This window comes from Siphateles boraxobius, unplaced genomic scaffold, assembly GCF_051911475.1.
Source record: "Siphateles boraxobius isolate OS27281-9 unplaced genomic scaffold, OSU_SipBor_1 15, whole genome shotgun sequence".
NCBI lineage: Eukaryota > Metazoa > Chordata > Actinopteri > Cypriniformes > Leuciscidae > Siphateles > Siphateles boraxobius.
Genome location: NW_027508755.1, coordinates 2,765,234 through 2,791,744, shown reverse-complemented (window position 1 = coordinate 2,791,744; position 26,511 = coordinate 2,765,234). Strand labels below are relative to the sequence as shown.

At 38.8% G+C, this 26,511-nt stretch overlaps 1 protein-coding gene across 4 annotated transcripts in view; it reads right to left on the bottom strand.

Annotated features, from left to right (window-relative positions):
• bahcc1a (BAH domain and coiled-coil containing 1a) overlaps positions 1-26,511 on the bottom strand; it is a 132,838-nt gene that overhangs the window by 61,910 nt on the left and 44,417 nt on the right. For 3 of the 4 annotated variants that reach the window (XM_077230656.1, XM_077230658.1, XM_077230657.1), the window contains exon 3: positions 7,080-7,262. In XM_077230656.1, the coding sequence (XP_077086771.1) occupies positions 7,080-7,262 (183 nt within the window). Of the gene's footprint in view, positions 1-7,079; positions 7,263-11,424; positions 11,638-26,511 lie in introns of those variants that run through there. The other variant, XM_077230659.1, reaches the window with a different exon arrangement.

Sequence of the window (26,511 nt, the reverse complement as noted above, 5' to 3'; positions counted from 1 at the left end):
ACACCAGCTCACTCAGCACATGCAGAACTGTTATTATCTGAGCAAGATGCTACTGCAGCTCACTGTAGGATATTCACAGGCAAAACCTGACACTTTTCTCCAAATCAGCGAAAAAGAAGAGGCTCACTGCACATAAACAGCACATAAAGAACATACCAGGACCATAATACATTTGGAAAACCATATAATTGGTTTTTGCCATAGCACGGGCCCTTGAATTTATGACAGGTTCAGTCCCCTTGCAGCAACCTGAGATTAAATACCTTGCTCACGGATCCAATGGTGACCAAATGGTGATAGCTTAAGGCTGTTGGCTTGAATTAAAGATGTAAATTTAGAAATGGAATCTGAGGAAGTAGATAGTTATAAGACTGAATTTAAGTTTTTATTTACATATTGCGAACATAAACAGAAGCACAACCATACATGTTTGATGCACAAGAACAATGAGAATGAATTCCATTGGTTCTTGCAGAAGTTCAAACGTGCAGCGTAACATGAGAATGAATCTCACTGGTTCTTGTAGAAGTTCAAACGTGCTGCGTAACATGAGAATGAACCACATTGGTTCTTGCAGAAGCTCAAACGTGCTGCGTAATACAAGAATGAACCTCATTGGTTCTTGCAGAAGTTCAAACGTGCTGCGTAACACGAGAATGAATCTCACTGGTTCTTGCAGAAGCTCAAACGTGCTGCGTAATACAAGAATGAACCTCATTGGTTCTTGCAGAAGTTCAAACGTGCTGCGTAACACGAGAATGGACCTCATTGGTTCCTTTGATAAAAACCTAAATTCAATTTGTTCATCACATAAAGTGATCGTGTCTCTTCAGAAAACGTGGACTAAACCGCTCAATTCATATGGATTAGTTTTACGATCCCTTTATGAACTTTTTGAAGTGACAAATTGGTAGCTGTGTAGACTAATATTGGAGAGACGGAAATCTTTCAAATTTAATTACAAATATCTTCATTTGTGTTTCGAAGATTAACAAAAGTCTTAAAGGTTTGGAACAACCTGATTGAAAGAATTTTATTTTTTGTGGTGATCTAACCATTTAACTATTTTGGGTGTTGAACTTTGTGATTGTGCTGGATTTCTTCAAGTTACAATTCAGTAAATCCTGTCATTCCAATTCAAATTTGACCTTAACAGCCTGTGGGTTGTGGCCAATTCCAATTCATGAGTCCTCTTAAACCAGTTAAAAGATTACAATCATTTGAGCTAATTCGCAGACAAATAAAGCTGACGCTTTGAAGTGAGCTGGAACTTCTGCAAATGCTAATGGTACACAATTCACACATTCCTGTTAATCCTATCTCTCAATCTACTTGCTCACATGGACAGCCAATCGTTCTCCCAGTGTCTGCACATGACAGCGCATACAAGCGTATGCATCTGTAAATAGCCCAGAGTAAATTGTTTAAGGAGAGACAGAGAGGGGCAGATAAAGCTGCCTGTCGAGACTGCAAATTGAGAAGAAGTGACAGAGCAGTACAGAAATGGCAGAGGGGGAAGAGGAAGACAGGAGGATGGGAGGAGGTGAATGGTATTTGTCAGGACTGCTAATTGAAAGGAAGTGATGGAGCCTGGCAATGGAGGAGGGGGAGGAGAAGGTCTTCAACAGACAGAGAAAAGACATGATTGGATAGAGAGAGATGAAACAAGTGAAGCATTAGGGCTATAAAGAGCAGAACCACCATCAGGGAGCCTGAACATGGGGTTCCCCAATGAAATTTGCTTCATACTGGGTCCAAACCAGTTTTGAACCAAGAGTCGCTAACATCAGACATCAGAAACCATAATTTTATAAATCAAAATAGCTACACGTGCTAAACGTGTGATGTGGCAATACAACAATGTTGAATGATGAATGATGGACAATTGTTTTCTTTGTCTAAAATGATTAAGATAAATGATGTGTGTGAGAATTGATTGTTATTATGGGTGTAACGAAACGCTCATGTCACAATTCAATACATATCACGATACTGAACTCACGATACGATATTATTGCGATACTCCAAGACATATGGTAAAAGGTTAACAAAAAATAAACTGTTGATTAAAATGCTAAATTTGGTGTTACATTGTGTGTGTAAATGAATAGACTTGGAGCTGGAAACACAAAGCACAGGACAATAGAGACACCAGAATAAACATATCCATGATTCTGAAGCTGAAAATAAAGAAATATTATAGACAAATATGCTTGCACTCTTTCACTGACTAGATATATTTAAAATAATGCAGGCCACTTTTTTCTGGGTAACATTTACATACACATTTGGCATTATCAGGACCAACACATATTCCCATATTGCATAATTATACATTATATTCAACATTTAATGTAGTACTGACACCAAAACTCTTTGTTTTGTTCCCTCACAGTCTCATTTTTATTTTGGGTGAACTATACACACTACATACCGTCATATTTTTGTATTGCGACACGATATAATGTTACACCTCTAATTGTACATTTAAAGTCTGACCATTGCATCAAAAGCATGTTGTGATGGCATAACAATACTGAACCAAATGTCATTGGACGTTAAAATATCACATTTTTAAAGACTCTCAAAGAAAAATGGGATTGTTATGTCACTATTTGGGTCTTGAGCCAGTAGGAAGGGGGAAAAAAAGCGGTTTGAGAAATATTTGAGAGATGTTTGCAGATTCCCCGGAGGCACCGGCTCTGGCACAAGAACCAGCATCATTTCAGTGAAAAGAAACGGGGTAGGAAAGAGAAAGCAGGACAGCAGAGGATGGCTGATCTGTTTGGCACAGTTAAAGCTGCCATTTGGACATGGACCAGTTGGCAATGGACCAGTTAGGCTTTTCCTATGTTTTTTTTTTTTTGTTATTTCAGTTCCCCCTCCTACAAAAGAAATGTAGCATCGTCGGTTCATGAGCTGAAGTTATCAGAATGTATGCTGTTGAATTAATAAGCACAGTTATGGCATTATGTGGTCATGCATGAAGAGATTAATATAGTTGCAGTCCTCATTTGAGACTCCTTTGAGATTCACATTCAAAAGCAACCCAGGATAAAGATAGTGTTTAAGACAGGAGCTTTTGCAGACTTTAAAGTAAGACTTTAAGTCCTGGATCTGCTTGTATTAGAGAGGTGTACTTGAGGATTTTTTCCTCAGTACTAAAATATTATTTTGTGGAATTGCTAATTGAGTAATTTGAAAAATAATTTGTTTTTCTAAGGAATAAAATACTTTACTCCTTAAAATTTCATTTATGCCATCAAATTTTATATTTTGTTAGATATTTTTACGGTGTTATTGAAGGTATTTTACGTTGTTATTGTATTTTTGTCACACACAAAGTAGATCTATATGTTTTCTGTTCTTACTAAACTAATAACAAGCTAATCCAATGTTTACTATAAAATTTACTTAAACCAATTACATTATAGTGATTTGTTCTTGTGGTATTTGAACTAAAGGTTGAATTTCTTTTGTTATAATATGATGTGTCCTTGAGCATTACAGTAATCAGGAGATTAATACAACTTATTAAACAGTTGCTGTAAATTGGCAAAAAAAAATTGTAGTTCTAAGCTTGATCACATTTAAAAATTTGTTTTAAATTTATGCGTATCCCTATTTGTCTGTGGGGTAAAAAAATCCTTTATTCAAGATATATGCTTGAAAAAACTGAATCCAAGATATATCCTATGAAAACAAATCATACAAAATGTGCTTGTCAAGTAAATTACTCTTGATATATTTTTGATATATATATCAAAAATGTATATATTGATATATTTTATATATTTACAACAATGAAAAAAAAACTGATTTAGAAAATAATTTTAGGATAATAACACGCCACAGTGTTTATTCCAGACACATGCATATAAAATACGGGTCAGTTATGTAGTGGAAACCATGAAACGGATACTGTATTCTTGCTATGTTTCCATAAATTATAATATCAGTTGCCACAATGAATCAGATTTGATCTTTTTTTATGAAAAAAAAAACAATATATTCAAAAATAAATGATGTCATTATAAACAGTTCACACAAAGCACAAGGTATTTTAGGATGTGTCGAAGTGCTCTTGTAGATACTCTTATGCTGTTGCTAATGGGAGACTTGGTCCCACAGGGTGCAGAGGATAGGCTGGGTAATTGTGCTTCTCATTTTGATCACTTGCTTTTTTATGCAAACTGGAGAAAAGACAATTTGCAATTATCTTAAAGAGGAAGGAGCTGAGTGATGCTGATGGCAAGCCAGGATTCAATCATTTTCACACTGCGTTCTGCACAATTAAACTGCAATACAGATAATGGCTTGCTATCATAATCCCACTCATAATCAGCCTTATTACTTAGTAACATAACCATTATCATAATTCTTATTAAAACCGTCCAGCTTCTTTGAGAACATGATCAATGTTCAAAGGGATCAGACCACAAACTGACATCTCTGGGTTTTTGTCTCTTCATGGCCTGGTAGGGAGTGCAGGTTTTGTATCATTGCATCATTTATGGGCAATTTCTGTGATTTCTAGTCATTTCCTGAAGCCATGGTGCACAGGTTTTTATTGGTCAGTGGTAGTTTACCATAGCCTAGAAATCTAGACGCACTCTAGCAACTCTCGGTTGGCTTTCAAGCTGGAAAAACCAAACTCTAGTCAGGCCAATCACACCGTGTATAGAGTTGTTGGGCGGGCTTAACATAATGACGGCAGAGATGCGACGGTTACGCGTGAATTCCCTGCTACTTGAAAACAAAGAATATGATGCTCAGCTGCTGCTGGCAAACAGCGGTCTTTCAAATCGGCTTTGGCCGCGACTCTGGAGGACTTGGAGTTAAGCTTTTCTTTGAGAAAAGAAAAAAGAACGGCACTTAAGTGATTCTTAAAAAAGGAATATGTGTTCGGAGTTTTGCCGACCGGATACGGCAAAAGTTTAATATCAACTAGCTCCGCTGGTGGGAAACCGCATTGGATCAATCAGCCACAACCGTTCGTTGCTCTGGTTGGTTGTAGCGCTGTCCTATTGCGTGCAGAGGGAATTTGAAAGACAACCGTTAATCCCGCCCATCGGATTGAGCCCTGCCAATGGTGAATTCCCAGACCTAACATCTTGATGTGGGTCTGGCTTGCCAGGATAAATTTATGAGCCTTCTATATAAAGACAAAAAAGGAAAGACAAGTTTCTGGATTTGCCGTGATTTTTAACGTTCATGGGATCATTTCAGGGCATTTATAAACTTACATTGTGATATAACATTGCACATCCTGCGATGTGACTATCACGGATGCGCACACTCGTTAACGATGCTAAAACGATACATCGTCAGCCCTAGATAATTTATCTGTGCCTAAATCTCAAAACTGAACTGTGGTTAGCAGCTTTACTAAAGTCAGAAAGCCTCCACTTTTTACAGTTGGTGGTTCTTGGCCAGAAAAACACTTCAAAGTGTACCTGATTTAATGCCGATAGATAGGCTCAATAAGAAAAGTCGCCTCCTCCTAGTGTGAACTTCAAATCGATCAGGGATGTATTCAACCATACCAGAAGGTTGAATACAGGGAGACAAAAAAAAAGAAGTGAAAATAGACTGGGGTATAGTGATAACTAGCATGGGGATAGTGCAGCACTCAGAGAGGATGAGTTAGCGGATTACACAAACAACACAAGGATGAACTTCTAATGGTTTATGACTGTTTGGCACATTTGAATGTGGCCCGGAGGGGTTTATGTGTGAATAAGTGCAGAGTGGCATTGGGCATGCCTGGGCATCTCCTACTCTTGTAGTCTCTCTCTATAGTCCTCTTGTTGTAGTCTGTCGTCTGTAGGGATCTGGAGAATCGCTGGAGGAGGCCAGCTCTTCATTTGGCTGGGTGTGGCTCGAGCTCGGGCCAAGCTAGTATAAGGTGCGGTGGGAAAACCCACGTTGGCTTTTACATGATGCTGTTGACAGTTAAGCTTGTTCTTTCTCGAATGTTATGTTGCACGCATAAATTCTTGTTGATGCACATCACAGACCACAAGATTCTTTGGCTGAACTTTTGTCCCCTTTCTGCACTGTCGAAAAAAAAAACACTGGGACGGCACATTTCACAGAGCAGAAAAAAATGAGAGAACTGCTCCCTTTTGATGAGAAAGTCCAGAGACACAAATAAATAGATTGACACATATTATGCACGATTAAATCGCAATTAACATGAAATCGCACTTAAACCGATTTGGCTTATTGCGATTATTTTTTTATGCGCAGCTTGTCAGTGAGTGACGTACAGCTCTACGATCAGAAGTAAACGCTGCTCCATCTGAAAGCACTGCGAATTTGAGTCACTTATGTGCATTTGAAAAAGCAACACGCATCAAACATCTTTCCAAATATGAAAAACATTTATAAACCTCTTGTCCAATAAGACAACATTTAAAATCAATCAAAGCGTTTTGATCTTCTGTTTAATCAGCTACAGCGATAGTATGATGCCCATAGGGATTTCCTGGAATGATGTGTGTTATCGTACTTCTGTGGGGGATATTTGGTGTGTGTTTGTGTGTGTATGTGTGTGTGTATGTGTGTGTGTGTGTGTGTGTGTGTGTGTGTGTGTGTGTGTGTGTGTGTGTGTGTGTGTGTGTGTGTGTGTGTGTGTGTGTGTGTGTGTGTGTGTGTGTGAGTGTGTGAGAGACGCCCTCTGGCGTTCAGATGAAGCAATGTGACGTGATCGGGCCCTAGGGCTACTCTTTTTGATTTCAGGTTAAAAAAAAAAAAAAAAAAATTGGATCTGAGCTATTAGGGTCTAAATTGAAACCTGATTCAGCAATACAGGGGTGTCAAATACATTACATTATATTTCTCAAGACTGCCAGCTCATGCAATCTGCACATCAGTCAAACCAAAATGTATTCAGACACCTTCAACATTTCTCACATTATCACGTTTTTGAAGTTTACACAGAGATTTTTCAAAACTTGCACCTTTTACTGTGCATAAAATAATCGCAGCCTTTGCCAAATCGCGTGCGGTTTCATTTCGATTAACCGTGCACCCCTTTACACATATTCAGACAGACAGAAACTGAGCCATCTTACCTTCATGCGAGTGGGGGAACCAGATCTGCGAGGCGCTGGAATGAGGACCCCCACGATAAGAAGGAGAGGCGGGAGAAGACGGAGGTCTGGAGGGGTGTGGGGGGTGTGAGGGAGGGGAGCCGAGACTGCTGGCCAGGAACGTCCCCATGAAGGAGGCCGAGGAGTTGCCCATGAGTCCACTGCCTGTTTTAAGAGAGGAAAAGGAGAGTGGAGCAGTTAGCTGTGTTGACTGGCATGTGAATACTGGGTTTTGGCATGATGGTGAGCAGTTGGATTTAGAGACATTGTTTCAGCTGGTTGACTTAAAGGGATAGATTACCCAAAAATGAAAATAAGGCCATGATTTACTCACCCTTAAGCCATCCTAGGTGTATATGACATTCTCCTTTCAGACGAAAACAATCGGAATCATATTACAAAATGTCCTGGCTCATGCAAGTTTTATAATGGCAGTTTCTGTTTTGAAGTCCTTAAAAAAGTGCATCATTCCACAATAAAAATACTCCACACTGCTCCGGGGGGTTAATAAAGGTCTTCTGAAGAGAAGCGATACGTTTGTGTAAGAAAAATATCCATATTTAAAATATAAAGTCAAATAACTAGGCTAGCTTCTAGCCAAACAAACATAGCCGCATGGATGCACTTTTATGATGGATGGATGCACTTTTATGATGGATAGATGCACTTTTATGGACTTCAAAACAGAAACAGCCATTCACTGCCATTATAAAACTTGGATGAGCCAGGACATTTTTTATATAACTCCGATTGAATTCGTCTGAAAGAAAAGTGTCATGTACACATAGGATGACTTGAGGGTGAGTAAATCATGGGCTAATTTTCATTTTTGGGTGAACTAGCCTATCCCTTTATCTAGCTCATTAACTCATATTGTCCATACACTCTTGGATTAGTTTTGGAGCTTCCTCAGAATTCGATCATCAGCATAAAGTCCCAACCCTGTTCCTGGAGGCACACCATCACTGCACGTTTTCAAACTCTTCCTAATCAAACACACTTAATTCAACTCAATTCAAGTTGAGGCACTTTCTAACAAGTAAATAATATATCTGAGTGCAACAAAGATCTCTTAAATGTCTGTAATATGCCACAAATGGTGTGTGTGTCAGAAGCTGAGACTAGTTATTGAGTAACTTTCTATGCAACAAATATCACACTAACTTTCCTGTGGCCTGGAAGCATATAGTTAGCTCAGAGATTAGCTGTTAATACCTGCCAGATGCATTCATTTTCCACAATCAAGAGTGGACACCACCCATCCAGCATGTACACACATTCATAATCTAGTTTAGCCCTGAGACATCAAAGTCCGAGCTGGGATACGTCAAGCCGTCACTCGACAGATACCTCATCTCACAGATGAATGCACATGCTCTTTCTCTCCTTTCTTTTTCATTCTCCTTTGAATTCCCATCCCAATTTTTCTCCCCCTTGCTCCATTACCTTTTTTTGTCATTCACTCTAATGCCCTTAGTCTTGCCCTGAACCCTGCTCTTTCTCTTCGTTTCAATCATCAGCCTTCTCCACTGTGGTACCTTTTTCTGTCCTGCTGTTATTTTTCACCATCCTACAGCTGCATTTCGACCTCAGGATTACAGAATCATTTTGACACCATCCAGAAAGTCTCCATGTGTCTTTTTTTTTCTTTTTTTTTTTTCTGTGGGTCCAAAAGAATGTGCAAAAACACATTCTCAACCACTGATATGATGAGAATATTAGCATGATGATGTGCTCGCAAGTCTGACCTAAACAAGCTAACACTTTATACAGAATTTACAGCCTTAGTAAATCAGCATTTTAACCTTTGACTCTACATCTTCAGTCTGACATCGTAAATCCTAACATCTTGGCCTTAGACATCAGCATAATTACACAAGAACATTTTATGGAGACTACAAATGTAGTGGGTACTTTCTGAGCTCTCACTGTGAACCTGTTTGTCTCTATTCATAAATAGCTGCTAGAAGTATATCAACTATTGCATTTGCCTGTACTTGGCTACAAAAATAATGAAAAATTGATTAGTCAGAACAATGCCCCTGTAACTGCTTGATGGACTATTATTCATTACATATAAAGCTGGAAAAAGACACACTGATTAACCATGATTTTAATTGAACTCCCAGTTTGATGGTCTGAGGTCTTTACTCCTATAAATGTATCCACAGTATCAAACACATGCTTGAGTGTGAATGGCAGACACACCTCCGACTGGTCATTGTGTAAAATTTCTCAGTAAATTTTAGTTTGACACAGGATTGGCAAGGCTGGGAGTACTGATTAAATTTGTCAAAGGCTCACACAGGACACCCACAAACCCCTCACTGACCGTGGGTATTGAACATGCTGCTATATTGAATGCATCCATGTACACGAAGAACAAAATGCTGGGTTTTTCTTAAACCCACATTGGCCTGAGATGCTGATAGGCTCCAGCATCCCCAGGACCCTAAGGCAGCAAAACACCCTGAATGGATGGCAATTCATGTCTTTGATCAGAATAATCTAAAAATTGGACCAGACTTTTTGCAAATAGTGAAATGAATCACTCTGCAATATAATTGTTTCATTATAAAATTCATTCAGTGATGAAATAATGTACAATACACAACGGAAATATTGACCACCAATGTCAACTACAAATATTTGCAGGCTTACTTAAACATTCATGAGTGTTTGATCTCACAAATACACCAAGTTTATGAGCTAATAATTTACTCATACAGCCAAACCCAAAATTGAACAGGCAAGGCTCCAAACAAAACACATGGGACAGTGCAAGTCTGATGTTACCAGGCACCTCCCTCTGAATGCATGCCATCCATGTGACAGAGCAAAACACGACCACTCTGATGTCAGAGGCAAGAAACTGTGATCACAAGGAGAAAAGACAAAAACACTAATGTAACAACTTTCAAATATGCAGTTCATCCCGTGACAGATAGGCGCCCAGGAAGCTGTAGGTGGAGGGAAATGGAAGTGGCCTTCTTGGGAACTAGGAGGAGGAGTATTGTAATTACAAACTTTGGACAGCCACCCACTCTTATTTCTGCCCTCCACGGTTTCCAACTAGACAACCATGGGCTGTATCAAGACATAGGGCAGATGAAAGATGAAGTAAACAAGTGACCAGGGGGGGCTGCCAACCAACCAAAGTGGGCACTAGAGTGGATCTAGGGCGTGAGAGTGCTTATTTAGCAGGTCATTAAAGTGAAAACCAGGGCTCTCCTCAGCTAAGCCAGCCTCATAATGTTCTGTTTTCCCTGACCTAAGAATGTTTACATCTTAGGTAATGCCAGTCTGGTGCTTAAGAGAAATCAGATCACGTGCATCCTAATCTGTGCCAATCCCTTACAGCAATGGAGATTAATCCTATTATATCATTTAAAAAATAAAAAAGCATGGTTGAGCTGTCTGGATTAATGCACACATAAATACAGACATCTACAAATCCTTGGGATCCACACATACACCCCACAAGAAATGTCGTAGCCGGCAGGGTCCTGGCACAACCTGTGTGTAAACACTGGATCTCATGTGCCGCCACAGCAGATGCCATGGCATTGCCACCCGTTAACGGAGGCGGGAAGATTCATTCAGATCCCAGTCGGCTCCTAGTCGGCTCAGTGGGAGGCATTTAATGGTGCCGTTGTCATGGGAATGGCAAGAACTGGAGAGACGAGTGAGAACAGCATGGCCTCATCCAAACCAGACGCTCTGTGGGTTGAGCCGGTCTGGGGTGTTGGCAACTTGCTGTTTTACACTGATCTGATGAAAGTTGAGCAGTTTATCTTCAATTGGTGGAGCGAAGCCTTCGAGGGCAATAACTGATCGCAGCCCTGTGTTAAACCCAGTAAGTAACACTTAGACATGACATCGTAAGTTTGGACTCGCTGCTTGGATTGCTCATATTAACTATGCAATCGTTCCACATCACTGTTGAAAGCAGATACACACACATTTTTCAAACTTGAATTACTGCTTATACCTCTGTAGAGTCTAAAAGAATCTAGAAGTGGTTAACACAATAATTCAGTAGAGTAATTCAGGATAGCATGCTGACTGACACCAAACAGAGGCACTGTGTCACCTATAATGATCCAAACAACTCCAAATTATGAAATAACCAAAAATTAGAGAGGAAATTGTATATAAATCACTTAACCATCCCTCCGGTAATACATGGAAGTGCCAAGTGAGAAGTAAGGGTCCTAAAGAAAAAGCTGCCCTGGTTCAGTAACCACCACCTGTAAACCACACACTACAGTCACAGTTATCAGAAAAAGTATGTCGGCAGTGAGGAAAGAGTCTCACTTTGACTTACCAAGTAAAAACATCCTGTAAGGGTCACTTGAGTCCTCTGTTCTTTATCTTTTATAGAAAACAGATGTTAGATGTGGAGTTCAAGAAAGCAGAACCTCAGACTCTCATAAGAGCCTCAACACCGTATACAATCCTCACGTACTGACACGGCAATCGCTCCTTCAAACTCCCAAGCCTCAGACAGACTGGGGCGCACAACTGGCTCTCGCCCCGTGACTCAGAAAACACTTCCTTGCTGTAAAAAAGGAGCAGGAATTTCAAATGGCTACTAAACTGGGGGGATTTCCTTATAAGAGTCAAAGCCATCTTGAAAACATTAGAAGAATTGGTAGCCAAACATTCCTATTGGTTTGTAGACAACTGGGATGGCGCTCCCGTTTCACAGCGCTGGAGGGACGTGTAGAGCGGGAAGTGGAGGGACCCTCAGGGACCAAGTTGGATGAGTGTGTGTGAGACTTGGTGAGTGGGTGAGCATGTAAATTGGAGGGGGTTGGCCAGACAGCGGTCCTACTTTGACCAGCACCAAAGTGAGTCAAACTGAAGTGATTCCAGGACTCATGTGGGAAGAGGACGAAATAAGCACTGGAAGAGAGAGAGGGGGATCAGTTGCACATGCTTCTGACTCTCCGTGGGTGTTTGCAAAGGAGAAAAAAGAGAGAGAGAGAGGGTGTATACTTAGAGAAGAGTATGATAAAGTGAAAAAGAGGCAAAAACGATAAGGACAGAGGAAGTGGTGTGTCTGTGTGTGTGCAGTGGCAGCCAGTGTTTGTACAGTGGCTTGGTGGTTAGCCACAAAACTCAAAATCAAAGAGGGTTACAATTATTTCTTGTCCAAGATTTCTAGTCTAATGTAAACAGAACTGACACGTAGCTTTAACCAAAACAAATTAGACTTTTTACCCTTAATTGTTTGCTTTCATTGAGCCAACAAGATGGGAATCAATCCAACTAAACCTCAGTGAGTCAACACAAGTCTCCGTGTTGAAATCTCTTCAAATAGCAAGTGTATCTGGTAAATATTACAAACATTTTGAAACCTGGTGCATCAGGATAGGTAATGGCAGGTTTGACTTCAGTGATACCCAACACAACTGGTTCTCATGTTTAAAGTTTTAATATGCAAAAAAATAAATAAGATTCAAGAGTTATAGTGGTGGGGAAGATTTCTAATAAATAATAATTTTGTTGCTTGATGGTGCTTGTATGGCAATTCATGTCTTTGATCAGAAAAATCAAAAAAATTAACCAGACTTTTTGCAAATAGTTAAATGCATCACTCTGCAATATAACTGTTTAATTAAAACATTCATTCAGATATGAAATAATAATGTACAATACACAACGAAAATACTGACCACCAGTGTCAACTACAAATATTTGCAAACATTCATGGATGGTTCAATGTATGGAAAATAAATCTGTAAACATTCTATCAAATGTCCCTGTTGTGTTTCATGGAAAAAAGAAAGTCATAGAAGTTTGTCAGAACATGAGTGTGAGTAAATGCGGACACAATTTTCTTTCTTTTTTTAAGTAACTAAACTTTAAATACCGTGTTAAACTCACTCCTGGAGGGTAATTGTCCTGAGGAGTTTGACCAGTTCAAACACACCTGCCTGAAAGCGTCCAGTAATCCTGAAGACCTTGATCAGCTGGTCCAGGTGTGTTTAATTAGGGTTGGAGCTAAACTCTGCATGACAGCTGCCCTCCAGGAACGGAGTTTGACACCCCTGCTTTAGGCCTTGTCCACACTAAAACGTTTTCGTTTGAAAATGCATATTTTTCTCTCCCTTTGGGCCTTCGGTCCACACTGAGATGGCGTTTTCATTTATGAAAACAAGCCTTTTGAAAATGTTCTCCAATGTGGATTCATTTCAAAACGGGTTAAAATGGAGGTATTTGAAAACGATGACATGTGACGCATATTGTACCAATAGATAGAATGTTTATACTTGTATTGTGCCTGTTATGTGCCATTACTTTCACACAGTTGCTAAATATGTCTCTTCATATCACAGTCCTGCAAAGATGACAGAAAATGTACGCACATTTGCTGTCCTGCGGCAAAACATGAGAGCAGTCGAGTTTTAGACCAAACATATAATGGTGAGTGAGAGCGACCTGGACACATCAGTGAACGCTGAGATATTTTGCTAAATAAATTTATCCTGCCAGAAGAATTGCGAAATAACTTAACTATTTATTTTTTCATCTGTATCATCTTAGTGAGCTTTTGTGAGGTTTTACGCATTCGCTTGTAAGGTGAATTTAAAGGTGCATTGTGTAATATTTCTGAGGATCTATTAACAGAAATGCAATATAAGATCCATAACTATGTTTCCAGTGGTGTATAAAGACCTTGCATAATTAACCGTTATGTTTTTATTACCTTAGAATGAGACATACCTCCAATAACCGCGGGCACTCCCTTTTATGGAGGTCGACATATTGTGTCGTCATGTTTCTACTGTAGCCGACAGCGAAGACACAGTGCTACAGCGTTTCGTCACTACCTTAAAAAAGAAGTTTTCAGTGGTGTATATTTACCATTACATACCATTATTGTACCGTTATATTTGTATTTCCTTAGAATGAGCAGTTTCTGTTTACATACACTGCGGCTCCACTTACATTGAAATACACCGACATGTTTCTACAGTAGCCCTAAACGGACAAAAGCGTTTCGTTACTATGTTGCTCTTCGTGCAAGGAAGCAAGCTTAGTTCAGCGAATAAAACACTGACACAATGATGAACAGGTAACAATAATATTTGCAACAACATATAGTTTTGCTGAATAATTAAGTATACATAATTTCTTAATTTATCCTTGTAAAGAAACGTCATTGCTGAACTGCTACTCTCTGCTGTCTCAGACGATGACATATTTTCCTGTCGGCCATCGTAACTTTTGTTGGTTGAAATTCGTAACCTCGCCACTAGATGACGCTAAAAATCACACACTGCACCTTTAAAGTTTTCAGGCATTTTCTAAAAGTTTCTCACCCACACTGAAACTTCAGAAAACCCTAGTGTGGACAGAGCGTTTTTAAACAAAAACGGCGTTTTCAAATGTATCCGGATTAATGTAGACGTAGCCTTAAACAACCAGGGATGGTTTGAAGCGAGGGAAGGAGGGAGACCAAACAGCCACCAGCTAAACTCGTATAAACCGAGTGTGACGAGAAATGAAATCATATTAACAAACAGCTGTCAGTCTGATAAAGGCATTGTAGGAGCATGTGTGTTCATACCTGCATGGTCACCCTAGGGGTGTACCTCAACCTCAAGAGTATCCATCATTTCTAAAGGTCTGTTTGCACATGGATCGCTCACTGATAGGGGCTCGAAACTCAGACAAGCAGGCTAATGGATGGCTACCTGAATTTCAAGCTCTACTGAGGACATTTATGGGAACGGTAAATAAGGGGAGAGCCATGGCAGTAAGTCTAGCCTCTCGCAAACAATGATAGCTTTCAAGAAGAGCACAGGATTTGTGGACAGGGATTGTGTGTGTACTTAAGTCTATTTGGATCATTCCACAACTGAAGTGGCATTTCCATCTGAAACTATTTTTAAAATGAAGCGTAGTATATCCGTGACTCAGCCATAGCAAGAGGCTGTGCTGATGTTACTAGTACTTTAATAATATGTTTTCTCGACAGTTCTGTAAACAAGAAGTTTTCATGGTTCAGAAAAAAATTATCAAGTTCATTTGTATATTTTCGTTCTCCGCCAATGCATAAATATATATATTTTTAAATTCATTTAACATGTTGCTTATTTCATATTTATTTAAAAATATGAAAAATGTATTTTATTTTATGGAAAACAATCTTTTTTTACATGTGTTTTACATGTGTTACAATGAGTATTGAAAGACGGTAATAGACTGGAAAAAAGTGGAAAGTATGAGAACATCTAAATGGAAATGCTGGGGGGGGGGGCATGCTGAGTCACGCCTTGTTACCATGGTGACTAAAGTGCTCCAAATTTGGAAAATCCATCAACAGGATAGATGAAGTTAATCCTGGTTGATTTTTTTCTCTTTCTTTCACAGACACAGACACAGTTCATCCAAAAATGACATTGAGATTGGTTTAAATGACTAAGTGTGAATGAGACTTGAAAGCTATATCAGAAGTCAACATTTTATGTGAATAACTTTTCGGAACATTTAGGAATATTTGCATATTAAGAAAAATCAATGCTACTGTATTTAGGGATGCACAATATATCGGTCAATATATCCATATTGGCCGATATGCGTTCATTTTTAATGTTATAGTTATCGGCCCGATAAGAAAAATTGGCCGATATATTAAAGCCGATAAATAATGGATTATTTCCTTCAGATGCGCACTGTTAATCATGATGGTTTCGAATTAGTTGAAATAAGATTGGAATCACTTCGAAAAGGAAATCGGCTACATAAAATTATAATGAGAACATCATTATAATTGTGTGTTTGGCACATGGATTTTAATGGTGAGACTTTATGTAAGCAGGCTCTCAAAAATCAGCCTATATAAAAATTGGGATTTAGATTTATCAGCCAATATATCAGTTATCAGCTTTCAAATATAAAGAAGTATCGGTATCGGCCGAAATTGTCATGTATTACATTTATTATGTAAAAGAAAAACAACTCTTTTGTTAATTATCCACTCAGTGACTATAATTTACATTCACACCTGAAAACTGCTTATTGTTAGATTTGTTTAAATGCAGTGTATTCTTAACCCCCATATGTGACTCTATCAGCACCCATCTCCACAGCTTTCGGTTACTTCAGTTATCCCACGAACACTTATCAAAAACACCGTTTATGCATTTGCATGATCACTTAAGCCACATTCTCCATCAGAAACCCAGATGTTTTTCACTGCTTTCTCACAAAATGGTGTACGGAAAACGACATTTATGTTTACATGGCGTCTCAGAACGCCTTAAGTGCATGCAAATAACTCAGTAAGTTGACGTTAATTTCATAACCGCTTTGATAGATTCAGGGAATACTTTGTAAGAACGATTCAACCTTTGTAAGCTTTTTTGACGATCATTCTTTGATCAGAACATTGTTTTTACACAGCTTGCATAGACGACTCGACAGAAAGATGTGTTATCGGTTTAAATTCTCATCACTGACTAAAAACAGTCATACTCTATCATAAGGCTTTGGAAATATTGTATGAGTTTGTATGGCCTACTTTTACTTTATACTTCCCATCCTTTTCCCTGTTGTGTGAAAAATAGCATGGAAGTTCTGGTAAATAACTCCTCTTATGTTCCAAGGAAGAACAATACATCCACGCTTTTGACAAGATGACGAATAGATGATAAGAGCATTTTCATTTTGTTGGATGATCTATCCTTTTAAGTGCAGTCTTAAATGCTGAAACGCAGCAGCCATTGGTTAGAATTAATACAGTTTCGGCCAACTAAACCCGAGTCAGTTCCCTCTCAGCTCCCGAAGCCTGAACTACATACATCACCTCACATTCACGCCAGATCCCTGCCATTTGGCACAGAGAGGATTGGACTCCCGCTACACACTGTTTTCTCTCCAAACACCTCATGTTGTTCTTTCATCCCACTCTCACTTTATTAAAATCCACTCTTCTCAACCAGCTACCATCTCGTCTACGCTGAGCAAGCAACACAAAACTGGAAAGATCCCATTATTATCAATGGAGCCGCAACACCATTCGCACAATCTATCTCTAAAGACATATTCGAAGGGAATTATTTTTCCTTGGGGATGTTAGAGACACACACACACACACACACACACACACACACACACACACACACACACACACACACACACACACACACACACACACACACACACACACACACACACACACACACACACACACACACACACACACACACACACACACACACACACACACACACACACACACACACACACACTTCAGAGATGTTATTCCTTTCATCATGGATGTCCGGATTTTCATAAATGTAATTCAAAATGGTGTTTGGAAAACCATTAGAGTTTAACTTTCCAGCACCAAATTATGTTTCTATCCTCAGTAGAAATGCTGTGTGAAGTGCAAAATCACAGCCAGTTAGAAAGTATCTGATGTTTAATGTGCTGCTATGCACAGCTGATGGACCAATTACATTATTTTTAATGTTTTTAAAAGAAGTCGCTTCTGCTCACCAAGGCTGCATTTATTGGATTAAAAATACAAAAAATGTTTTCTATGTGAATATTGTAAAATGTAATTTATTCCTGTGATCAAAGCTGAATTTTCAGCATCATTACTCCAGTCTTCGGTGTCACATGATCCTTCAGAAATCAGTATAATATGAAGATTTGATGCTCAAACAACATTTATGATTATTATCGATGTTGAAAACAGTTGTGCAAAAAAATAATTCAGGATTCTTTGATGAATAGAAAGTTCAAAATAACAGCATTTATTTGAAATATAATCATTTGGAACAGTATAAATGTCACTTTATCAATTTATTTCATCCTTGATAAAAAAAAAAGTATTGATTTCTTTTATTTCTTTTCCCCAAAAAATAAATACAAATTCTTACTGACCTCAAACTTTTGAACGTTAGTGTTTAATGTGACAAAAGCTTCTATTTCAGATAAATGCTGTTCTTTTGAACTTTCTATTCATCAAAGAATCCTAAAATAAAAATGTAAATAACTGTTTTCCACAGTAAAAATAATATTTTTTTCTTGAGGATTAATGAAATTGATCAAAAGTAACTAAAGACATTTATAATGTTACAAAAGATAATATTTCAAATAAATTCTGTTGATCAAAGAATCTTTTCAACATTTTCAACATCGATAATAATAATGAATGTTTCTTGAGCATCAATTCATCATATTATACTGATTTCTGAAGGATCATGTGACACTGAAGACTGGAGTAATGATGCTGAAAATTCAGCTTTGATCACAGGAATAAATTACACTTTACTATATATTCACATAGAAAACAGCTGTTTTACATTGAAATAATATTTCACAATATTACTGTTTTTTTGTGGGTTTTTTTAATCAAATAAATGCAGCCTTGGTGAGTCAACTTCTTTTAAAAACATTAAAAATCGTATCGATCCAAAACCTTTGACTGGTAGTGTATCCCTCAAAGTTTTACCCATGCTGTGCTTATTTAGTAATTGATGTAACTCAGTTTTCTCTCTTATTCACACTGTTATACGCATATCAAACGCGCGGGCTCAGAAAAGAACCTAATGTGAAGAAATAAAAATAGTTTTTCTTAATGCCTCTCATCTCTTAACATTATTCATCAAGACCGTTTAAAAATTCAGAGCGTTTCAGTGACACCAAATTTAGCTTGTGTTCCCAGACTCACACACACACACACACACACATGCATAAAGAGCCGCCCACGGCTGCGCCAGCCCATCTCAGTCCCTACAATCCAATCTCCACTCCTTTCCCATGATGCTTCCCATTGGCACAACTGAGAGAAAACCCGGTTTCTTCCCCCACAGGGCCTGTGCGACGGTGCTGATACTGAGAAATATTCCAGAGAGTCACTCAGACCCATAAAGCCTATTTCAGGCTCTTATAACGAGACACACTCTTCCTCACGACTGGACTCAGATGGCGACACATTAGACACTGACATTCATTAAAGATGTTAAAAGTACAGGTACTGTAATATACATTAAAAGTGTCTCCTACTGAGGCACATTTGGTGGTACAAAATATCTGGCATGTCTCAATCTTGAATCTGTGCATTTGGTCTGGCATTGTACAGTTTGATAGACCTTCTGTTGTCTATATGTTGCCAACATTAATAAAACAACATTATAATAAGAGGGAGAAAAAAAACAAATACTGCTCTTAACCAAAGAAATAAACCTAATTCCTGTATACTTGGTTTTTGCTGCATTATCAAAATTTACATTTTGGTAGTTTAACTGGATATTATTGCATATGCATCTTGATCAGAGTAGGAGAAGTTTACAGCAAATGCAAATATTTACATAAAGTGTCTATGGTCCAGTTGACCCCTGGTATTAACATTCATCCTCATGTGATCCAATCACAACTGAGATCGCGGTTTCGCCTGAAACGTTACAACACCTGTGATTACTTCTGATTGGATTGCAATGTGATTTTGTTAATTTTCTCAGTGTTTATGCATGTTTAATAGAAATACAGAAATAGGACTATATAAAAGGTTGCTTTTCAAGCATGAGCCATTGCTTTTCTTAGTCGAGCAGCTGTATTAACTTTAGACATTCTTCACATGATCTGTGTTGCATTGCATGTTGGCAAACTTCAGAAGTTGAAGTGTTTGTTTTGCGTTTGATAGTTATTTATTGAGCAGCGTATAACGGGTAAAGTTTAAAACATTTGTTTAAGCGCAGTGGATTGACAGGTATGTAGACAGCCTTCACTGTTATCCGGGGTGTTTTGAGGGATTGGAATGCTTGAAACAGATGTTAATATCAAGTCAACATAAGGTGTTAGTCAAGTCAAGTCAAGTCCACTTTATTTCTATAACGCTTTTTACAATACAGATCGCTTCAAAAGCAGCTTTACAGAGATAAAAGGAAAATAATGCAACCAAGTTTGTTTCCAGAAGAAAAGAGTGTCAGTGATGATTCATTTTTGTTGTAAAAACGTTTAGGCTAGTTCATTTATATATAGCCTATATATATATATATATATATATAGCCGATCTTGAGAAAACAGTGATGTCATCGCCCAGCTCAGTTCAGTTCTCATATAATGGCAGATCAATAATATTGTTGAATAGTAAATGAGACTTAGAGACTGTGTACGTCTTAGAAATGTAACTGAATACTCCAGCTTTAATACATAAAACCAAATCACTGTTAGCAAAGACTTCTTGGAATCCTTGGAAAAACAAGGTGAAAACTAGCAAGGTTTTGGTTGTGTGAGGATAAGAGTGTCATACTTGGGTAAAAGTCATAGTAACTACTGCAATACTTTGTTGAAAAGCCTCATGCTCATCCTGAAGAACCCCAGCTCTGGTTGAGCGAGATGAAGAGTGTCAGGCGTGTTTCTCACGGGCTTGATCTAGTGAGTGTAGGTGGTGTGGGTTCATCTCAGTCGGGGCTCCAAGAACACAGAGATCTGAGTCTCTCTGATCCATTGTTAAGAGCTGCCATCTGTTTGAACTGAGCCGGGCTTGAGTCAGCGTGTTCAATACTGAAAGAGCTCCCACTTATTCCACACAAACAGGATTTCACATGACTAGTTTGGAAAAAGCACGGGGAATTTTAACGGATCTGGTTTGCTTCAGGCCGCTGTTGCTCAATCCATTGGTTTCTCATTAATGTCATGTTCAGAGAGTCTCTGGAGTAGAGATACAGGAACTGTGTGGAAGCCCCTACTAGGGGCTTTCGCACCGGAGGAACTTTTTCATAGTTCCTACAACTATTGGTGGAAGTACTCGCTTTTTGGCGCGGGAACTAGGAACGGTTTTAGTTCTAGGAACTCTTTTGGAGGGACTAAATTACTCCTACTTCAGAGTCGGTCTAACCCAGCACTATAGGAACTATCTGTGACGTTAGTGTACGCGGATTGGCCGAACGCACGCGAAACACCAGCACCCGCCATTTTTAAAAAGCGCTGTGTAAACGCACAGATTAGGGCTGCACAATATATCGAAATATCGCAAATGTAAATGCATATCGCAACATCTTGCAATAACTGTGGTTATGAACAAAAGACAGAGAGAAAATCACTTCCTGCTCTTGGCTGAATAACGTTTGTAACTTTAATAAGAATCAGAATATATATTTAATTCATACAGTGAAAACTAAGCAGTGTTTTATTTTTACATTTGATTATTCACGTTCTGTTGTTAAATAATGCTAAACCCCGTGTTTACACTGATGTTAAAATAACACTTCTTATGCGATAGTAAAACACTGATGTTTACTTTCAGAAGTTGTAGGGATGTTTTCTTGTCAAAAAAAGAATGTAGGTTATATGATTTTAAAGATATTTTAAAGATAATTTAAGTTTATATTACACACTTTGAATATCGCATTATTTAATGAGTTATTGCATATCGCATTTTTCTTCAATATCATGCAGATTATAGCCTATAAATTTACTCCACAAACTAACTCTACGAACATATAAAACAGTGATAGATGGGTCTCTAAACCTTTACCCTGAGGAGAAAATCCAACCCAACCTTGAGGAAACATGATTCCGCTAGCAACACTGGACATCAACCACACGGCATACGCCAATACCTTTTATATAGTCTACTTTGCCTCTCCTATAATTGAAAAATAGACAGTAGAAGTGTAATGTCCGGATTGCATACTTATTTCTCTTCCAATAAATTGACCACATAATCCAAATGTGTGTGAGAAAAGTGCAGAGTAGTAGATTTATGTGTGTAACTCAAGACTTTGACTACATACACTGACGCCACTCTGGAGGCTGTTAAAGTGTGCAAGTGTGTTTTAAGAGGGCTTCAAACCCATGGCCCACACATTTGCCCTCGCCACATCTAAGTCAAAAACTGGGTGGTCTTTTTCAGTTATGCAAGCCATAAGTGCGAGGAAACAGGTAACCAGACGGTTTAGGCTGCCGTGCGTATGTAACTAAGCTGGATCAAGCTAGACTGAGTGGGTGAATCTCACAAATCATGTCTGGGTCATGAGAATTTCATGTCGATTAAGCACATTTTCTTGTCAAAATGTGTCAAACATTGTGTTCTAACCACTACATCTCATCCATTAAATCTTAATCCTCCAGGATAAAAGTTCGAATTAGTCTCAATAAGCACCAGGGTTTTGTTGATGTATTGGCTTCTTCTAATTTCTGTGTTGTACGCAATCTCATTGGTCCAAAATCGCACTCCAGCAATCAAGATCTGAACTGGGATACATCCAAAAGTGTCAACGTGATTCCAGACATCCCTTGAAGGATAATTCCGGTATTTAACACTTTGAGTCTGTTTTCTAGTTTGTTTTGGATGAACTAGAGTGGTGGAAACAGAAATTTTGACGTTGGGTCCTGTCTCGACTTTTTGACTATTTTAGAATCGCCTTTGACCGCTTCAGAGTGGCCGTCTACCGGCATGCACAAACATGTCCTTAAAACAACCCTTAACGTTCGTTTCCAAAACTGTGCAACTCACCGAGTGGTTAGATGTGTTCGTTGATGATTAAAAACAAATATATCGGCGCAATGTATGATTTCAATCCGTGTTATTTGCTATAGTGGAACTATTTTTTCAGATACCTCAGAACCGCGTATAAACTTCCGCGCGATATTTGAGTCTGAAGAGCTAGCACACTCCCGACCACTTGATAGCGGTAGCGCAGTAATATCAACGAGCAATGAGTCCTTCAACAGAAATCAATGCGATTTTACAAAATGCCAAATAAAACACGACAGAAACCGTATTTCGCTACGCTACTTGTTTTGGAACATCAACGAACACCACTAACCACTCGGTGAGTTGCACAGTTTTGAAAACGAACGTTAAGGGTTGTTTTAAGGAAATGTTTGTGTATGCCCATAGACGGACACTCTGAAGCAGTCAGAGGCGATTCTAAAATAGTTAAAAAGTCGAGACAGGACCCATCGTCAAAATGTATGTGTCCACCACTCTAGTTCATCCAAAACACACTAGAAAACAGACTCAAAGTGTTAAATACCGGAATTATCGTTTAAAGCCTTAGGCTAATAGTTCATAATTTAAACAATACAAAAATACGGATTACAATTTTATTTTGGCAGTGTAAAAATATACCACACGCAAAGAAAACTCTCTTCTATATTTCCTTTTTCCGCTTTCACAAGATTAACCTGAGCGTACAAACACATACACAGACACAACTCCAGCCACTATTAACTGTAAGCATCTCCAGAGAGGCTGCTGTATGGATAATGTATGATACATGAGGCGGCGCTGCATAAATCTACTCCACACCACTCCCATCTTCAAGGTTGATTTACTCCTCAATGTCTTTATGTTTCCTCTTCCAACTTTGTCCATGTGTCTTTTTCCTCCACAACTTCATTGCTCAGTTTTTCTTCTCTCTTCATCATACCTTTGTCTCTTTCTCTCCGTCGCCCATTCCTGTCCTCCCCTCTCGCCTCCCTTCTCCTCCTCTTCCTTATCAACCCTTTATCTTTTGAAGTCCTTTTCCTTCACAAATGCCTCGCTCGTTGTCTTTGGCCCAAGTTTGGCTCGTTCATCAGTTTGAGAGAGGCTGTGTTGTTGTATCCACATAAATCAGAGTCCCAGTACGACAAAGAACTGTAACGTCCTGCTTTAGTTTGTCCTCCTACACTTCACTTATCATAAGTTAGTCAAGGTTTCTTACAAGGTCTGTAATACCTGGAGAGAAATCCGTTCGCATTCCCATTCATCTCAATGGCTGTTGTTCAAACTGGTGCATGACCCAAAAAAAGTGTGTAACCTGCATGCTTCCATCTTTGCACGTTTTGAAATGTTATAATAAAATAAGAAATTATTGCATGAGAATAAATGACTTTCTGAATGTCTGTCAATTAAGAAATGGCTTTGTGGGTGAATAATTTAGTGTAGTTAAGCCATCTACAGTACAACAGGGCAATTGCAAACCTTTTGGCCTCTTGCGACAGAAACAACTATTGCTTGGTTTTACATGATCGATTTCCACACACACTCTCTGATTCTCACAGTGTTCCCGCAGCTCGAACAGAAGAGTATAGTTCTAGCAACAACAGGACCATTGGTTTGATTCACAGGGAATGCGTGATAATGCGCCTCGGATAAAACATCTGCCAAATCCATAAACGTAAATTACACAGGCTGTTTTGCTACTATGCTTTTAAGACTTCCACATATTACCCTTTGGCTGACCTGGTTTAGTTCACACTCTCATCACTGGACTCTTTTATTTTGTAAAGAGCAAGCAAGGAGAGCAATCCTTTCTAGGCTAAGCACAGAACAAGGATAATAAAACTTTGTTCGTAGGATGCTAGGTTGTGTTCCTTCATAAACACACACCCCACCTCTATCTTTTCTCCTACCCATTGTCTTGAGATCAACTAAAGGTCGACCAGCTCCCACAGCCGACTCTGAACATGAGCTGCCTTAAACTTGAGTTACGCTGCCTATAGACAGATGCTGTTCATCCACGGGCCACGCCAGAGTCTGTTTAACATCTCCCCTATCTGGGCCTTCAATGGGGGATGAGCAAAATTAGGAGGTTTTCCTGCAATCTTTACAAGAGCTAGAAGGCCACGACTGCTGACAGAGAAGTTGCAGAGAAACATAAAGGTACGCTGCTTGTAGAAGTGGATCCGGTTGAGCTTGTGTGGATTAAAAGGGCCAAAGAACCTGGTAGAAATGTTTTGGCTTTCCTTGGGTTGGATAAAATGTAGAATTGAATAATTAGTTTGTTTTCAATTACTGAGTTTCAAATTGAATTAAATTAGACTTTATATAAAATCACATAGTAGATATTACTTAAGGCCCTGATATACTCACTGCAAAGTTATTTTTCAATCTTCGCTCAGAGGTTAAATTAAGTTCGAAATACATGAACAGCGATTTACTGTTAGCGAACATCTGACGCCGTCCACAATGCTGAGAATGACGGCTAAATAAATATGTGCATGTGTTGTGCGCTTTCATCTTAATAACAAAATAAACAACAAAAATGAGAAAACAACAAGCATTTAGGAAGCATAAGAAAGGCATGTGTTCATAGGAATGTGGATTTGTTTGCACGAGCTCTGCAATTCTGCACTTTATTAGTCATGTCATGCTTATTAGTCATGTCATGCTTATTTATATAGCCTAGCACTTTTTACAATAGATTGCTTAAAATCAAGCAGTTTACCGTATTAAACATGACAAACAGTGTCAGTGTCTCATTTCATCAAAAGTACAACTTCCCTCTCTACTATAAAGTGACTCTCCAGTGTGTTCATGTTATTAACTTTGCGTACGCCTAACCTCAACAGACTGAACAGAAGAAATGAATTGCAGACGATTTCCACGTTAAAAAAGGCGGAGCCTCAGAGACACACCCACCCATTATGTAATCGCCACGGATGAATGGTATTTCGAAGGCGTTTACCAGCGGGAGTAAACTTTTCCTGAAGGTTTGCTTTGTCAAGCTGTTTCGAACTGACGTCACATTAGTTCGTTCTTCGATGTTGCTTGTAGTATATCGGGGCCTTTATCAAGTTCCTCTTTGTGTCTACAGGTTGTGACGTTCTACTGTGACGAACAGTCCTAGCATGGACTCACACTGTGTGTCTTGTGTGATCGTTTCAGTAATTGTTATGGTATGTTAGTACAACATTTCTTTTCAAGGATGAACAGATTTCTAGTCGATGTCCCTTGAGGCAAGTGAGAAATCAAAACACAGATGCTGTACATCTGGACTATGTGCTTAAAGGGGTAGTTCACCCAAAAATTTAAATTACCCAATTATTTACTCAGCCTCAAGCCATCCAAGGTATATGGCGACCTTCTTTTATCCAATCAGAATTATATAAAAATATATATATCCTGGCTCTTCCAAGCTTTATAATTGGAGTGAATGGGACCCTAGATTTTGAAGCCCAAAAAAGTGCATTCATCCATCATAAAAAAGTAATCCACACGGCTCAAGCGAAGCGATGCGTTTTTGTAGGAAAAATATCCATAGTTACTAAGGGTGTCACATCGATCGAAATTAATTCACAAACTCAAAAATCGAAATAAAAAATGGAATAGTCGATACTGCCACGCCCCCATGTCGCGCCCGTGATGGAAAGTTCGGATCGTTTTACTGACTCTATTGTTCAATCTCGTTCATCAAAATTAACTAATCTTTTTTCTAGTCATTTCAGGGGCTTTAAATGTTATACTTTTAACAGGCAAATTCCCCGAACACATCCACCTACTCAATCTTGATCATATTCTGAATTAAGAAATCATTATAATGCAGTCAAAAGTAATTTACAGGGAACATTAATACTTGACCTTCCGAGTCTTTTGTTCATTTGTCGTGTGACAGAGGCAATGAACGGGTCGTTCATGAACGACTCATCACGGCGTGGGAAAAAAACACACGTGTTG